The sequence below is a fragment of the Cucumis melo genome, chromosome 9 (genome assembly GCF_025177605.1).
Source record: "Cucumis melo cultivar AY chromosome 9, USDA_Cmelo_AY_1.0, whole genome shotgun sequence".
NCBI lineage: Eukaryota > Viridiplantae > Streptophyta > Magnoliopsida > Cucurbitales > Cucurbitaceae > Cucumis > Cucumis melo.
In genome coordinates this window covers 6,624,992-6,643,332 of record NC_066865.1, presented here as the reverse complement: position 1 = coordinate 6,643,332, position 18,341 = coordinate 6,624,992, and the positions used below count along the sequence as shown (strand labels likewise).

The window sequence follows — 18,341 nt, the reverse complement described above, 5'->3', positions numbered from 1 at the left end:
TTATCATTGTATGTCTTTACATATAGTTAAAGACTCATCAAACAACTTAAGGATGTTAGTATATTGAGTTTAGGTTATAAAAACAACACCAATAATATAATTGACAACGCTTTATTGAAATTATAACAATAACACTATTAAAAATGGTCAACAAATTACATATACTATCTATGAGTTTTAGGACATAAAACCTAACACAAATGTGTGACTCCTTTGGATGGTGTTTCTTTCAAAGATCCCACCTTGTATCAACAACTTGATGGCAACTTAGGGTCTGTTTGGTAACATTCTCGTTCCCTGTTTCCTGTTTCTGTTTTAATTTTTTTAAGAAACGAAGGTGTTTGGTAACGTTCCTTGTTTCTCGTTCTAAAACATTTCCCATTTTATAAGAAATTATTGGGAACAAAAAAGGTAGTTTCTTCCGTTCCGTTTCTCAATTATTTCTATTGGTTTGCTTTTCCTTTTTCTCAATTTATTTCTATTTGTTTCTTTTTTTTCCTCAATTATTTTTATTGGTTTGCTTTTTCTTTTTCTTAATTATTTTTATTGGTTTCCTTTTCCTTTTTCTCAATTGTTTTTATTGATTTCATTTTCATGGTTCTCAATTATTTTTATTGGTTTCCTTTTTCCTCTTTATCTCCATCATTTTCCCCAAATAATCATCATTTTCCTCTTTCTCTCATCGTCTTCCTCTACACGTTGGCTTCCTCTTTGTCGGATCCATAGTTTTCGTCTGGCTCTTCCTCTTCGTCGGATCCATAGTTTTTGTGTTTCCTCTTGCACGGATATGAATTTTCGTTGTGGGTTTTTCTCTAAAGCATCATGGTACCATAGTTAAAGGTTAAATTTTGTTTTGTTTATTTCAATTATGAATATTGAGGACATAATAACTTACTTTAAAATTAATATTACATTTTAGATATCATTAAACATTGAGGTTTTTGAAATTGATGAATTAAGAAGTGAGTCGACATCATCTAAGAGAAATGGCTCGAGTGAGAGATGAATTGGCAATATTTGTAGAATAAATACAATTTTATGTTTATGTTATTATTTTTATTTTCAGAACTTCTTTGTATTAAATAAATAAACTTTTGATTATTTTATTTTTTTTATGTTTAATGGATAAGATATATTTTTATTTAATATTTAATTGAATTAGATGTGAATAAAAATAAAAAATAAATCTCGAAGAAAATCAAGAAACAATAAACAGTTATCAAACACATTTTTTGTTTCTGTTTCTCTTTTTCAAGAAACAAAAAAAGAAATAGTTATCAAATATTTTCTAAAAGAAATCAAGGAAAAAACAGGGAACAAGAGACAAAAAAAAAAAAAAAAAAACATAAAAGGAGAACATTACACCTTACTATTACATGTATTGAATATTGCTTATGCTAAAATAAAAGGGTTACGAGGAAAATAATACATAGAAAATATTTATATTTTATATATTGTATATAAAATCCCGCAATTGCAAAGCGATTAGGGTTTTAGTTACCGCCAGTCAGTCTTCACACACTGCTTTCGAATTTGGGCGTTTCTTGAAGAAGTTTGCTGCATCTTCCTTATCCGCAATCATGGGGTACGCATTTCTCTCTTCTCTGCATCATCTTTCTTCCATTTCCTTTGTATCTTCTTCATCTTCATCCAATTATGTTCTCTCCAAGCAGTTGTTCATAATCTTTTGTTCAACTTTTATGAACAAACAAATGCTATTTGAGCTACCTTGAACAACCCTTATTTCGCTCGGAGCTTCGATTTTTAATCTGGCTATTTGTTAGGATGTTAAACTGAAAATTGTAAACCTGGAGAAACGATGCATCGAGGAGTACTTTTCTTTTTCTTTTTCTTTTTACTCCAGAACAGAATGGATTATCGAAGTATTTATTTGAAATGTCTTGGTTTAAAACATGGTTCGATACGTTCTAGTTGTTTTATTGATAAACTGATAGGCTCGGAGTTGTGGATAATCTGTTTTTTTCCGATTCAGATTATGTGAGTGCATATGGTTTGAAGAATTTATTCGTATAGCATCGGTGGAAACAACTTTGTAGATTCGAAACTCGTATACCATCTTTTTGATATGTTCGATACAACTTCTATACCTTATTTCTTGGGAGAGCTGTTGAGCTTAGATTTCTCATACTCAAAATCAGTATGTAGATTCCGTGCTTCGGTTATGCTGGGTCTTTAGTCTCTCTTTCCCGGATTATCTATTTTGTTAAGATGTATGCTTGGATACTATGAGTGGAAATACCTTCCCAAATCATATACTAAGCTTGGATAGGGGATATTACTGTTCAACAATTTTGATATGTAATTTCGTAGGGGAGGAGACATGAACAGAGATTGATTTCTCACCCTCATTGAATTTCATTTGCATGCTCCCAGTCTTAATATGTAGAGTAGATGTACATTATTCTTCACAAATGCCTAGAGTCTTCAGCCCCATCCAATTACATTCTTAGCAAAACTGATTTTCTCTAACTGTCTTCTTTCTTTTGTATACATGTTCAACTCCTTACTAGTTAGGATATTTCCCATACCCTGCTATGGTAATGGCTGAGTTTTGTTTCATTATGTGCACAGCCAATCTGTTCTGATCATGTAATATTAGTGATGATTGTATTTTCTTTGTTTGCATGTCGTGCAGGAAGACTCGTGGAATGGGAGCTGGTCGAAAGTTGAAATCTCACCGTAGAAGGCAGAGGTGGGCAGACAAGGCATATAAGAAATCTCATCTTGGTAACGAGTGGAAGAAGCCCTTTGCAGGGTCATCTCATGCCAAAGGGATTGTGCTTGAGAAGATGTAAGGCTACTGATTGATTCTTATGCTATTGAAATGAATTACTCATGTTTATTTGTCTTTTAACAAAGTTGAATTTGCCAATACAGTGGAATTGAAGCCAAGCAGCCCAACTCTGCTATTAGAAAATGTGCTCGTGTTCAATTGATTAAGAACGGGAAGAAGATTGCTGCTTTTGTACCTAATGATGGCTGCCTCAATTATATCGAGGAGAATGTAAGTTCACCTAATTTGCTTATGCAGTGAACTTTTAGAAATGTTGATGGCCTACATTAGTTTATTTTCCTAGAAATGAAATCTATGCCTTAAAAACTAGAAAACTTTTTTGTGATTCTTACTAACTCATGTGTTGGTGGTCAAAAAGTGGTAAAAAAAATGGGTCCTCTGTATCTCTAGTGGTCAAATAAGGTCATTAGTTTTAAAGGAACGTAGAGGGAACGAGTTCCATTAATGTGAATTGCCTATTCTAGTATCTCCTAAGAGTTCTAAATATTATAGCGAATGAGATTGGTACTGAAATTATAGGTTTAAATTTGTTATTGTTTTGTGTGAACAGGACGAGGTATTGATTGCGGGGTTTGGACGTAAGGGTCATGCTGTGGGAGATATTCCTGGTGTTAGGTTCAAGGTTGTTAAGGTTTCTGGAGTTTCACTTCTTGCTCTCTTCAAAGAGAAGAAAGAAAAGCCAAGATCCTAGAAAGAACCCTAAAACCAACCCACCTCCCCAATGAGAATGACACTGTTTCTTTAAAATCAAATTTTGATGTACAACTCTTTATTTTTAATTTTCAATGACACCACTGCCGTTATTGTTAATTTGGGAATGAAATCGTATTCAAATCATATTCAATTCAATAACCCCTCAAATAATAAAACTTTAGTTTTTAGATGGATGCAATCGAGGATAATTGATAAGAGTACTTCAAAACACGTCATTGATAATTCAAAATTAATTTAGCCGCTTAATCTTAGAATTTTATTTCTTCTATCAAAAATTGAATTTAGATTGTTATTGCAAAAATTAAAAAAAAAAACATACATTTTCTAGTCGTTTTGATTTTAGCTTTATCAAAATGACTATTAAACATTCTAATTCTGTCTACTTGGACGAACTCCATCTCAGTTTAGAGCAATGGAGTGTACCTGCTTTGCTAAGCCCTCAATTTGATGATCAACTAAACTAAATTCATTTTCCTTGTTGTCATCTAACTCGTACCTTGAGACGATCTTCGTAGATTGATTACACTGGACTATCTTGTTATATGTCTTCACTGTTGGACTTTTGTTACTTTTTCTGGTTGAGAAGGACACCGGTGTTGCTCCGTTTTTACGATTCCGAATATCGTTGCTGGGTTGAGTTCTAGGAGAAAGAAGCTTAGTATAACGAGTACGACGTGCACCAACATCCCGCTTGGCATCAGTATCAGTAGCCAACTCTAACATATTTTCCTGTTCATAGAAAAAAAATTCAATGTCATCAAGTATGTTAGCTAAAAAGTAAACTACATAAAAGCAGATTCGGGATTCCAAAGCATAAAAAGCATAGGAGACTTATAGAATGAAATTAACCACGTCAAAAAAGCCGAGTTTCGGCGACGGCATTCTCAGGCCTGATGGTTTTACTTCTCTCAATATACTTGATGTATCAGCATTGCCTTCTTTATGGTGTTTTTGTTGTCGTCGATTTACTATCGATTCTTGATTCTTGTTCTCTTTTAGAGAACTTCCAAGACTGGAATATGGACTACGTTTGCCTCTATTAATTCTTTGAGTTGCAGAGGTCGATGAAAACTCTAATTGCCATTCATCAATTGAGCTTGCTGGTGATGGTGTCCCATTCCATGAGGATGGTGGTGTGGTGGACTGGCAAGAACTTCCCACTTCCGTCTTGCCTGCCTTCGTCTTCATCAATGGAGTTGTTGATGATGCACCAGCGACAAGTATATTCGAACCTCGGGAGTTAACTCTTCTTCTAAAAGTTGGAGGTGATTTCCGAATGGTTATCTCAGACGGAGGGCGGCGACTGGCGTTCAATGTTGTACTGTGTGATAGAGGTGATCTAAATGACTGAGTTGAGCTATGGATGGAATTTAACGACTGCCTTAAACTTGGTTTCTTCAACTTCCCCAAACTTTCTGCTGTAAAGTAAGAAAGCCAATGGTATGTTATTACGAATTTCGTTTCAGCGGAGAAACCGGAATTATTATACATGAGTGTTTAACGTGGATTGAGTTGATGCATACCCGAAGCCGAAACTGCAGACCTGCATCCAAGTTTGACATGCTTTTCATCCGAGGAAGCTATCTTAGTTGAATTTTTTGAAATCTGCTTTGAGGTCTTGAATGGTTTGAGGGATGAAGATGAATAATGTTCCCTACTTTCACCCATATGTTTCAACTAAAGAGAGAGCACTTGTCAGTATGAACATAAAGAGAAACGAACCTAGTTAAAAAGCCAAATTCTAAAGCATTCAAAATGCAGGCTTGAACATGTAATCTGATGCTCCGAAAGATCAAATACAAGGTCCCCTAAAAACCTAAGTTGTATTCATATTTATTCTGTTATATTATATACGATTTTGGTTCTAGGGTTTAGAAGAATGGGCGATATGAACTCTCTAACCCTAGAGGCATCTTTTTTATTTGTAATATGGTATTCCTTCTAATATAAAACTTCTCTCTTCCTCTGTGCTGATGAGCCTAGCTATAATGTTGTTAGTAAACTACATAAATCACGTATTTTTGTTTATATTTGAGAGTTGATTTCTTAACAATATTGCATTCATGCAAGGAATAGAAATAAGTGGAAAAGAGATGGAGTGGAAAAGAGTGAAAATGCTAACTTAAAGCCTGCTCTTTTTATTTCCATTCCTTGCTCTTATGAGTGGAAAAGAGATGGAGGCTTTAACTGAAGAACTTCACCAATCATCCAATCACCCAAACCAAACGAGACAGAAACCGAACTGTACCTGCATTCTTGGGGATGTTGGTATCTCTTTAATAATCTTCTTTGATCCATGCTTATTAATACTCTGCTTTCTGCAAGTTGGCATGGCCTTCATCTGAAATATACGTGGAAAATATTACTTTGGGAACCAAAATGGATTTATGAATAATAATTTTGATGGAGGCAAGAGGTTACCATAGTTCGAGAATCCCTTGGTTCGGCTGAAGCTATAATGAAGGGAAATAATAAAACCAGATGAATATAGTGACAGTTGCATATAATTTAAAGTTTAAACTGTCTCACAGTTCTACTAATGATTAAGAAATGCTACACTTGTGGAACTACGCATGGACGACTTCAGGACAGATGAATGTGACAGTTGCATAAACTCTTCTTGAATCTTATTTGTTCTATGGACACGGTTCATGATAATCTAGCTTGCTTCTACCTTTTAACAAATCCTGTTAAATGTTGAGTTACAGATCTCATTACCTGGTCTTCCCGGTTCAAACCTTGAAGAAATTGGTTTGGGGATAGATGCTCTTATGTCTTCAAAAAGATCCATCTCAAGTCTACTTAATGAGGAACCTTCACTATCACAGGCATTGTTGGACTCCACAGACCTCCAAACTTCATCCTCAATAACGGAAACTAGATGGCTTTCAGGCTTCTTTAAACCGTTGTTAACAATGGCCAATTCTAGAGGGTTCAAAACTCCTGAAATATAGAAAAACATTTGATCGTACAGTTTAAGTCGTCCATTTTTAAAAACACCAAACCCACATATTATTGGTTAGGCAAGATAAAACTTTATCAGGACAGTTTTAAGCATACCTTCGCTAGTGAAAAATCCATTATCCCAAGCTAAGCTCTTACGGTAGTTGTAATTTTCAGCTTTGTTATTAGTGTCTGGTTCTAGTGATTGAGACGATAATAGAAGGTGTTCCTCGTTCCCCAGTATGTTAACCACATCATCATAATTCCTTGAATTCAAGGCCGTAAATAATTCCTCCGGTTCCAGTACTCCTGTCAGTGTCAACAAATGTAATAAAATGAACTGTAGCTTACATAGAAATGTAGGCTGAAAAGTAAATTTTATAGGCTGTACCTGGGCTCGTAAAGAAGGCGCTATCCCAGGCAAGACTCATGCGCAAATTGCACTTGGAATTAGAATCTCTATTTTCATGCCCATTAAGAACATCGACCTTGTTTCGGATATTTGAATTTGCTGTCAAATACGATTAGAGAGAAAATAGCAAAGAATGCAAAAAGTAGTTAAGGATCAATACGGAAGAAAGATGGATTTTACTTGTGCCTGTATAGAGGATGAGGTTTCTTTCATTAGCTATCGTTAAAACCAATTATCACAAAGAAACTCCTCTCATGAAAAAGAAAACAATAACAAACAAATAATTAGATCATAGAGAAACTCCTCTCATGAAAAAGAAAACAATAACAAACAAATAATTAGATCATAGCACTCTTCTATTGGCACTTATCGATCATACCCTGACCAAGGAAGCCAAGTGTTTCAACTGAAGAGCTTGTAAGCCGCATCTAATCAATAAAAATATCTTTCATGGAAGCAATATTTTGAGAAGCATCTATGTTACCCAAGTACGATGTATAAAAATAAAAAAGTTCAATAATCATGGTATATTAGAGTTGATGCACACAAGAAACTTCACGGAAGCAGTATTGAGAACTGCGAAGCTTGTAGGCGACATCTAGACATCTTATGTTAATCAATAAAAAGGTATTTCAAGATTCAAGCATCTAATCCAATTACGATGTAACAAATTGGAAATTCTATAATAATTTAGACAAAAGATAAGATGAAATCAAGATAATATGTTCGAAATTGAGTTTTCATGCATTCATAATAAGATTCCAAACAATCTTTCCCCTGACATGTTCCCCTGACATGAAGAATGTCAACGTCACAGAAAAAACGTTCTCAGACGCATGATTGAAGAAGTTAGTAAAGCTCATCAAAATCAATAAGAAAAAAAGAAACTAATTCAAGATTCCAACATCTCTGCCATCCAAGTAAAATGTGTAGCAATCAAAATTCAATAACAAAACGAACACAAGAACTAAGAGAAGATGAAATTCCAAAATACGACAAAGAATCCAAGTATCCACATGTATTTATCACATGTATTTATCGTAACTTCTAAGAAAAAAAAACTACAGAAAAAAGAGATACAGACAAAAAGAATCCACTATTCATCAAAGTGACAAAACATAGAAAAGAAATTACAGTGTGACTTCATTCCGGATGAGAACGTAAAAAAGAAAAACTGGAATTATAGATTTCCGATGCTCGAATAGTGGCAGGAGTTGCTTGAAAGTTAAAAAACAGCGATAAAAGAATGAAAGTAGATAGGAACTATGAACAGAAAATCGAAAAGGAAAGTACCTGAGGGTTGAGATTTTGGAAATACGTTCTTGGAGGCCATAACGAGGTATTGGAGCTTTTCATTCGTTATGAATCATTTTTGACGAGCGATTCTGAGGGATAGAGAGAGAACTTTTTGAAATTTGGCGAACTATGAATGTTAGGAAAATGATTACAATAGAGATAATGAAACGGCTTCAAAATAATAATAATTATTATTATTTTATTATTATTAGTTTTAAATTGTAAGAATTCAATTTTCTTTAAAAAAGAGAAAAAAGGAAAACAAGAATGTTAAATTTCGTAATGAACTAATTGAGAAGTTTGACGGTTTGAATTAACCAATTATTGTAATTCAAAAGATTATGCTTGTTTTCTCATAACGTCTACGATAATTTCAGTCGTTTCATATTTTTTATGTTTGGTTTGAAACTTCATGATTTTCAAGAAATTCCATTCCTAATAAATTTTAGATGAGTTTTGTTGTTTACTATGTAAGAATTTTAAAATTAAAAATGGTTGAATTTTTCATGAAATTTTTATATAATTTAAAAGTAAATGAAATTACCAATCTCAACATTTTCTAATTTATAATTAACATAATCCATGGATAAAAATCTATGTCAATGAATTCTTAATTTTCTTTTCTCTCAATTACTATACCCAAACATAAAATTTTAAACATATTCATTTCAAATCCTTCCCATCACAAACAAAATAAATAATTTAAAACTCAAACCAAAAGATTTAAGATCATTTGATCGACTTTCTTGAACCCAAAACAAAGGGTTAATGATCAGTTTTTTTTTTGTTGTTGTGTAGTTTCTATCTAAGAATTTAATTTTAATTTGAGGGCTACAATGTAATATTTGGAAAGTTTGATAATTGAACTTTTATAATCTAACTAATTAATATTATTATTATTATTATTATTATTATTATTATTACTACTCAAAACATTATATTGTGTCATTTCACATTTATGGCGATTGCAGTGTTTCCTTAGTGATTAGTTTTGTTTTGTAATCCTTTCTTAACATTCATAATTGAATCTCCAGATTTAACACTCTCTCTGCCTTATAGAAACTTAGAATAGAATAATTATTTTACTCCATTTTCAATCTTAGAAATGAAAGTTATGGTTTTAATCTTTAATATTTCCTTCTAATCATCGTTGAAAACTTTGAAGCAGTATTTGAGGAATCTATTAAACCCGAGACTTTATGTAAAATATTTACGAAACAATTTTGAAAACGAAAAAACTCACAAATCCATAATGGAAAGAAAAAGAAAAATGACGGAAGAAAGAAAATGGAAAAAAAAGAACAAACCTGAAATATCTAAAAAAACTTCTAGAAAATATTTACTTTCAACTAGTCATCATTAAAAACTTCTAAGCAATACTCTAATATTTTCAATTCACTATGTCTCAAGGAATCTATCAAACCCGAGACTTTAAAATATTTATAGAACAATTTTGAAAACGAAAAAAACTCAAAGTCCATGACGGAAAAGAAAAATTGTTGAAGAAAGAGATGGAAAAGAAGGACAAACCTGTAGTATTTAAAAAATAGTCAACTTCATATCGTTTATTTTGTTACATATGAGCTGTAAATATTTGATATTTTGTTATATTTATGAAAGTTTTTTCTTTGTGTAGAGACCAGGTTAGCTTCTCATTCATATCAACAACACTCACTCTATTAAACTTGAAACATAATAAATTGAATTAAAAAAAAAAACATTTTGTCAATTGTTTATGTCAGTATTTTATTGATTATATATAGTGTCGTGTAACCTAATTTGTCACATTAGAAGTCAACATGCACTCATATTTGTTATAGAATAAGATGTATTGGGGAGACACAACTATTAGCTTTGCCACCCTTAGCTTTATTTGAGGCAGTGGTCCTCCATGTTGTTTTCATCCCCACTTGGTGAAACCTTAGAATGAAAACTTTTAGTAAATTGCAATCCATTCCAAAGCATTTTGCATGTACTATTTCGTAGGTGTGTCATCCATATTATTTGACATTTTATAAATATGAAAAACACTTCAAATTTTGATTTTTTACTCTTTCTTTTTTTTTTTTTTAATTATTTTTTTAAACAATCAATTGATAAATCTTAAATACAGTCTCTACTAAAATTGAAATTCTAAAATATAAGGTCAAAATGATATTTAATTAATATTAAAGGACATATTAAAAACATATATAATTAATTGACTTTAAAAAAAACTTTCGACTATGTCAACCATTTAATGATATACTATACATATTTTGAAATCTAAATTAATCAACGTAATTAACCCATTCAAAACTAATTAAACTATCTTCTAAACATTTAGAAGGTCTTTGGGGGTAAGAAGTAGAAAGATGAAAAGTAGGTGTTATGAAGTAGTTGTGAACTATTGAGGCTCACAATACAAGAATATTTGGTAAGGTATAAAATTGAAGTTTTTTTAGTAGTTGGCTGGCAAACCACTCCTTGAGTCGAATTCACAAGTCCGCCGACTTCCAAACTACTTGGGTCAAACACACTTTTAAGGATTAAGTTTGTATATATAAGTGTCTATGTTTAAAGTGTTTTTAAATTAAAAGAATGATATGAACCGACCAAACATCAAATTATTATTTAGATTTTATTTAATAACTTTGAAATCATTTTAATATTTTTCAATTTTGTTCTTTCCAGAGAATATCAAGAATTTTGTCTTTTTACTATGTGCATTAGTTTTAGGACAGTTTTCTACCTATTGATTTTGCATGGAATGATACTTCCGATATTTCCCTATTGACGAAAGATTTATCATCAACCTTTGTTACTTGAGTAAGTCGATCATCTTGTTTGTAGAGCTTTCAAAACTAGAGTTTTATCTCTTGATTTTCGATCATAAAAATAATCCAATTTTAGTCATTCTCCTTAGATTGCCCTCAAATTGACTCGAGCGTTTTAGAATTTGATATTAGAAGTTTACCAATTAGATCAGAAACTTGTTACGACACAAGATTGAAGGTAAAATTGAAAAAAAAAAAAGTCGATTATTGTGGCGGCACTAGAATTATTAAAGTTTGGTCCTACACTCTCTAGTCTTTAGGATGCGTATAGGAAAGGGAAAGGATTATAATAATTGTTTGAAGAAAGATTATTATTGGTAATGTTATAGTAATATGTGTTTAGGAGAAGAAATATAAAAAATAGTGTTATAATAATATGAGTTTGGCGGAAGTGTTATGGTTGTAGTAATTTAAAAAATAATAATAAAATTTGGATTGAGTTATTTGGGAATTAGAATAACCTTAATCCCAATTTATCATAACCCGATTCTATGCTTGCATCATTGCTTCCAAATAAATAAAAAAATCTCTTTGTCGCGTGTGAGAAGGCATGAATTAAGACAAAAACAATAGAAATATACAAGAATAAGAGTATGCAAAGAGGAGACCCAAAAATGTGAGTTAGTTGTTTGTTCTCTAACGATTGAGCTTCAACCAAGTTTTTCTAGTTTCAGTAAATTTTCAAGCAAAACTCAAAGAGTTATCAAATTGAATGAGGATTGGATCGTCGAAGTTCTTTCCAAGATCTAGGAATCTAAGATAGCAACATTCTATGACATCTCATGATCGCTTTAGAAGGGAGTCCCATCTAAGAGAAGTGTTAAAACAGACGTCATTATCTTCTCATGATTTCAAGGATGAATCCTTCAAAAGAAGGGGAGAGATGATATAAACCGACCAAACATCACATTATTAATTAAATTTTATTTAATAACTTTAATGTAATTTTAATATTTTTCAATTTTATTTTTCTATGTTGCATTGGGATTTTTTATTGGGATACTATTTAAAGTCTGACCAATAGATTGCATATAATAGTTTTTTTTTTTGCACAGAAATTGGAATGAAAATTTTGTTAGACAGGGAGATTCATCTCCAACCTTTATAATTCTTAATCTAGGATTGCATGCTTTAGCGTCAAGGTAATTATTACTTGTGGAGTGTTCAAACCTTAAACAAACTTAAATTCTAACCCTCTTTGGATTTTTGTCAAATTGATCGGAGTTTAGAATTTGATATTAGGGATTCACCAATTGGTTCCTAATTTTCAAATCCTAGAATTTTCATATATCAAGTTAGACTTTTATTCAACTAATCAAACTTGTTTCAATTAACTCCGTTTTAGTTAAAGCTAATATTTGTTATGTTTAATTTATATATATTCTATATTTTTAAGATTTAAAAACTAAATGTTTTTAGTCATAACGTTTGAAATTAATTTTAATCATTAGTTTTCGATATTTTAAGTATTTTTATATTCATATCATCAAAGTTCGGCAAGTATATGCTAAAATGAACAAAGCTCGTTTGTAATTAGCATGATTTTTTCTCTTCGAACTTGAAGATTTTGTTACACCAGAGATGTCCACAGGCAGGCCAGTACTAGGATGACTTCCTCATCCCGTCCCACTACCCCATTTCATTTTACTTGCGAGAATTGGATTCTCAAGAGAAATTTTTTAGGTTATTTTTCTGAAACAAATAACTTACTTAATCACGATTATGATTTTTCTATAAAAAAATCAAATAGTTAAATTTCTCAATCCTTAAGATGATAAATATTATATGATTAATGCATTTTCAAATATAGCAATATAAAACTAAATATTTACAAAATAATAATAATAATAATAATAATAATTATTATTATTATTATTATTATTATTATTATATTATATTATATTATATTATATTATTATTATTATTATTATTATATTATACTAATAATTACTACTACTATTATATGTTTATTAATACTACTATAATATTATACTAATAATTACTATAAGAAAAGGTCATCAAATCACGATTATCTTTAGTTGTAAATTCAATGCCCTCGTTGGTTTTAAAATTTGTGGGATGGGTTGTGTATTTTTTTTCATTTCTTTCTTTGCAATTGTTTATGTCTCAAGTTTTTTTTGCCATCGTTGAAAATTTATTATCCGATCGTGTAAATTTGAAGCTTTTTTTCCATCGATTAAAATGAACTACACAACCTTTATTATCTGATCGTGTAAGTCCAACACGAATAACCCTAAACCCGGACTACCCAACCCATATTATATGAGTTGGGTAGGGTTAGTTTAAAATGTGGGTTGGATTGGGTTGGAAATTTTAGTTTTTTCGGGTTGGGTTGGATATCAAGGGTTAAAATTTTGGTTCAACCAAACCAACCTTTGTATATATAATTTAAATATATTTGTGGGTTGAGTTGGGCAAAAGATCTTGCTCGGTCGAAAGGAAAGACATAGTGCTTTTATGTAAGGCTCTTGGACAACCGTGTAGAATCTTGGACAAGATTGAAAACAAAAGTGTGCTCCCGAGCCATCTCAGTGCTTGTTCGGCTTAGATGAAGGACATAGTGCTAATCAACTTGAAGTATTATACAAAATTTTCTTTGAAAATTGTTCTTGAATTTACTAATTAAAACGTCAATTTTGTAAAACTAACTTTTGAAAAATTCTAGAAGCATTTGAAAATCAATACACACATGCTTCTTAAAAGTAATTGTAACCAAGAGTCTAAATTGATAGATTAATCAAACTTTAGGATTTTAAATTTATTTATTTCTATAAGTTTCACGAGATATATTGGTCGAATCAAATTGACCTTTTTGGGTAAATTTTTTATTTCTTTTATTTTCTCTCTCCTCCATGTGGTAAGTTTTGTTGTAGTCGTCGTCTCTTGCTGTTGGAACAATTCGCCTAGAAGGAGTAATGTGCTAAGAAGATGCAACGCCTAAACAATCTGCATGCTAATTTGTCTTGTATTTTGACTGGTATAATTAATATTTCTCTTGTCTAGACAGAATGGCTAAACTGACCACTTGATATGTCGTCTTGTCTAATGATCAGAACTTAAAGGATCGGCTCCAATACTAATCAATTCGCCTAATGATTAGCTCGCCTGGTCAAAACACTTATTGCAAAATAGAAACTAGTTAATAAAAAAAGGTTGAGTCATGAATCTCGCTTCTTTAAGACGTTTCGTGGCTCTGTTTTTTTGTGCAAACAGATTTATGTAACCTTGTCGTCCCCAGGATAAAATAGTTGTATTCTTCAATCAAAATTGAATAGAGATTAATTGGAATACCAACACTCAAATGGAAACTTTTTGTTGCTCGAAAAAACCACATAAAGATAGTTTGAAAAATAAGTTTTTCTCTGTTTTTTTCGTACATCAAAATGAAAAAGGAAAAGTGTTTTATATAGTGGATGAAACTGAAAAGATGTTGTAATTAAATAGGAAAATTTAATTATGGAAACATCTGTAATTAAGGGAGGAAAACGTTAAGAATTAAATACATAACGAAATTAAATACACTGTCAAAGGATATGGAGATGATCTTGCCGACACAAAAAAATGTGTAGTGTATAGTCACTTAATTTTGTCCGACATTATTTAAAATCAATTTAATTGCTAGATTAATTTTGGTCCTAATCTGAATTATTTTTAATGTTGTGATTAACTACCATTTTCTAAAAAAATGTTATTTAATTACTTTTAAAATTTTATAGGTAATTTGGTTAGAGTAACTAAATCAATTGGTTAATCTCAGTAAAGTAGGTAGAGAAATACCAAATATGGTAACTTTTTTAAATTGGTTTTGTTAATAAAGACTCCATACCTTTTTGGGTGTAGGCCAAAGATGACATTATTTTCAAATTAAAAAAAAAAACTAGCCATTTTGAATTTTTAGTCATTTGAAGAAGCTATAAATAATCTCTTTTCTCCATCCATAAGAGACAACAAAAGATAAAGAAAAGCCACACAAAACAAAAAAAATAGAAACTTTTACGACCTACCTTCATCTAAATCTCAAATCTTCGTAGCCCCTATTTCTTTTAACCTTCATATCTCTTCAAAAAAAACCAAAAGATCTACAACATCATCTTTAGCAACCTCTAAATCTTCATTTTTCTCCCTACAATGCCAAGAATTCAAACACACAAAAAATTACTTAGTTGAAGGTGTATGGTAGGACTTTGGTTTCAATGATCCACACCTCAAACAACAAGTGTGTTTAGTGCGTTAGGATTTCAATTTTTTTTCTTTTCTTTTTTCTTCTTCTCATTATTTTGTTTATTTTTTCTTCAAAGTTATTTATTTTTTTCTTATTCTTACTATTCTTGTTATTTTATTTATCTTTCTTCAAGCTTCCAAAAAAAATGCTAAAAAAAAAATAAGTAATTAAATATTTCCTTATTATTGTTCTTATTTCTCTACTTTTTTTCTCTTTAGATTGTTTATTTATTATCTTGTGAGCTTCTCTTTTATAGTTTTCTTTTATTACACATTTTTTCATACCTTATTATTATCTCTTTTCTATTTATTTTTATGTCTTTTCTTCTTAAGCTTTATTCTGTATATATTGTATCTTTACTTTATATATATATATATATATATATATATATATATATATATATATATATATATATATATATATATATATAATTAGCATTTTTATTTATTTAATTCCTTTTTTTCTTTCTATAGCATTGATTATTACTTCTTTGATATTTTACTCATCTTGATTATTGCTTCTTTAATATGTCCTTGTCTTTTATATGTTATTTATAATTGTTTAAATTTGTTAACATTTCAAATTATTTTTCTTTAAAAGCATCGGACGACGGAATCTAGAAAATTTGGGTGTCCAATTTTTTAAAATTCTTGAAGTGAGAAAATCAATTCTTTAGAAGTCCGAGATCGATCTCCAATATATTTTTATTAAAACCTTAATATGCTTTTTTATGTTTGCATAATTTATTATGATGCTCCTTTACTCTTGTTTCTCCTTATCTAATTTTCCTATTAAGCTTCATTTTGTTTTCTATTTAAAATTTTCAACTCTTTCTAATTTAAATTTTCAATATTTTAAAATCTTTTTAATTTAAAATTCTCAATATTTTAAAATCTTTTTAATTTAAAATTCTCCAAGTTTTAAAATCTTTCACAAAACTCTTTTTCTAATAAAACCTGCATAGCACGTGTTGTTATTAGTTTATTTATATAAAAAAATATGGATAAGAATTTTTTTGTTTCCAAACTTTGCCCTTCTTCTTATTCAAGTTACTTATTTTGTATTTAGTTTTATTGTAATTTTCTTTTTATTTATTTTTAATTTAAAAGTAATCATTAGTAAATGTTTGGGTATTGATAATTTTAACTTTTTCTCTCCGATTAATTATGTCTTAAAACTTGTCAAAATCAAATCATGTCTTTTATTCTCTTCTATTTTTTTTCTTATTTTAATTTTGTTCCCTATTTTTATATAAAAATATGTTTATGTATATTTTTATTTATAGATTTTTGCGATGCCCAAAAAATAACAAGATACAAAGAACTAGGTCTTAGATTCGTGGAATTCTCTAAGGCTCAGTCAAAAAATTTTCACTTCTACAAATAAAAAGAACTCTTCTATTTATAGGTTCCATAGTGGGCTTTTATGGACGGGCCTGGTCCATGAACCATACCCAGCACTCAATCACATGGATTTGACTCATATTTAATTTTGGTCAAATTACTCAATTGAATTGTAGGCCAAGTTAAATATTATTTAATTGAACCAAAATAATTAATTTGATAATGCCACAATTTTCCAATTTGTCTTTAAATTAGAAAGAGTTTCTCTATTTCTTATTCAATAGTTTCTCTATTTGTATTATTTTAATAATATATTTTCATTTAACTTTAATTATTCATTTCAAAACAATAACTCATTATAATTCTTGAAAATTTTGTTAAATAATTATACTTCTTGAATAGATAGAAATACATAGGTTAATTTGCATAAATATAACAAAGCACCAAAATATTTTATGGATGGTGTAACAAAATCAAAAAGTGCATGATATTTTCAAAATTTTCAAGTTTGCCCTTGAATAAATCTAACCATTTTCTCATTTTTTTTCTTTTCTTCTTTACAATTTATTCATCTCCTCTTAATATTATTAATTTCTTCATACTATTACTTCTTCTTCATTTTACAATATTATGGTTATTTATGTAAATATTTACCAATTTCTTCTTTTCCTCTTGGAGAATTCCTTTCTTCTTCTTCATTTCTTGGTATAACATCAGATCTAGATACAAATTACAAGAACGTTTAGACTTCTATAAGATTGTTTAGACTAGGTAAAAGGGTACAAGGTTAGATTTGCTACAAGGGTACAAGATCGTTTAGACTTCTACAAGATCGTTTAGACTTGCTAGGAGATCGTTGCCAAGAGATCAATTAGACTGAGTACGAGATTCACTTAGACTCCACGTGATCATTTTTTCACGCATGTGTGACTAATTAATTACAGACGTGTTTTTGTTATTTCATTTAGTGAGCTTTTTCCTTTTTTAAAATTGTTCGTAAATACTTTTGCACTTTGTTTTATTTTTTAAAAAAACCCCTAAAATGTATAGAATTAGCACAAATGTTCAAGTAATAATCGACGTCGATGTCCGAAATTTCAATCCATTTAAACATTCAATATGTAATTGATATATATATATATATATATATATATATATGTATGTATGTATAAAGACCTACTCATCGACCTAAAATTTGATTGACTGGATTGTTTTATAGTCATACTATCAAATTCTTTGTATCTTTTAGCTCATTCGATTTACACACATGCATATAATAAGTTTTGAGTAGGAGGTCTCCCTAAAAAACAAAGTTGAAAAATGTATTTCTAAAATGAAGAAAAAATAAATCATATTATTTGGATAATTAATTACAATATTTTTATTTAATCAAATAATTAAAATAAAAAATTAGGGTTACCAATCAGTATATATCAAAAAGTTGAGTTTATAATTAGATTCAAAAGCCGGAAACTTACAAATGTTTCTTTTTATATTTTTCTTTTCTTTCTTTCCTTATATTATTATTATTATTATTGTATTGATTTATATTATTATTATTTGTAAATTTCAACATACATGATTAAAAAGATTTGAAATCGCTGATTTATGTGAGTATATGACTTAACTTTATTAGTTATAAAAAAAATTAAGTTAAATTAAAAACTTGGTTGTTATGGTTTTGAAAAAAAATAGAATCTACCCCTTTTAATATTAAAAATTAGAACAAATCATTATGGTTTTGATTCTAAACCCAATT

General features: G+C 29.9%; 2 protein-coding genes across 5 annotated transcripts; one reads left to right on the top strand and one right to left on the bottom strand.

Annotated features, from left to right (window-relative positions):
* Positions 1 to 1,423: 1,423 nt before the first annotated feature.
* LOC103501681 (40S ribosomal protein S23) lies at positions 1,424 to 3,625 on the top strand. Its single transcript, XM_008465345.3, has 4 exons — positions 1,424 to 1,585; positions 2,657 to 2,812; positions 2,899 to 3,025; positions 3,366 to 3,625. The coding sequence occupies exons 1-4, from the start codon at positions 1,581 to 1,583 to the stop codon at positions 3,504 to 3,506; spliced, it is 429 nt and encodes a 142-aa protein (XP_008463567.1). The 5' UTR covers positions 1,424 to 1,580; the 3' UTR covers positions 3,507 to 3,625.
* A 137-nt stretch (positions 3,626 to 3,762) lies between these two features.
* LOC103501682 (uncharacterized) lies at positions 3,763 to 8,336 on the bottom strand. 4 transcript variants are annotated; one of them, XM_008465348.3, is made up of 9 exons: positions 8,178 to 8,336; positions 6,864 to 6,983; positions 6,590 to 6,781; positions 6,248 to 6,472; positions 5,951 to 5,982; positions 5,778 to 5,870; positions 5,053 to 5,206; positions 4,379 to 4,947; positions 3,763 to 4,258 (listed from the first exon to the last, which is right to left on the bottom strand). In XM_008465348.3, the coding sequence occupies exons 1-9, from the start codon at positions 8,215 to 8,217 to the stop codon at positions 3,929 to 3,931; spliced, it is 1,755 nt and encodes a 584-aa protein (XP_008463570.1). In that variant the 5' UTR covers positions 8,218 to 8,336; the 3' UTR covers positions 3,763 to 3,928. The 4 variants fall into 4 exon arrangements, with proteins under 4 accessions (XP_008463570.1, XP_016903047.1, XP_008463571.1 ...); XM_017047558.2 differs by having other exon boundaries at positions 4,379 to 4,944; XM_008465349.3 differs by having other exon boundaries at positions 6,864 to 6,960.
* Between the last annotated feature and the right edge of the window lie 10,005 nt (positions 8,337 to 18,341).

Excerpts from the sequence above, each read along its gene's own strand:
- LOC103501682 (XM_008465348.3), bottom strand. The coding sequence starts at position 8,217 with ATGGCCTCCAAGAACGTATTTCCAAAATCTCAACCCTCAG. Across the intron at positions 6,984-8,177 it reads TCCAAAATCTCAACCCTCAG|CAAATTCAAATATCCGAAAC; the intron begins GTACTTTCCTTT and ends CGTATTTGACAG. Across the intron at positions 6,782-6,863 it reads CGCCTTCTTTACGAGCCCAG|GAGTACTGGAACCGGAGGAA; the intron begins GTACAGCCTATA and ends TGACACTGACAG.
- LOC103501681 (XM_008465345.3), top strand. Across the intron at positions 2,813-2,898 it reads GGGATTGTGCTTGAGAAGAT|TGGAATTGAAGCCAAGCAGC; the intron begins GTAAGGCTACTG and ends TTGCCAATACAG. Across the intron at positions 3,026-3,365 it reads TCAATTATATCGAGGAGAAT|GACGAGGTATTGATTGCGGG; the intron begins GTAAGTTCACCT and ends TTGTGTGAACAG.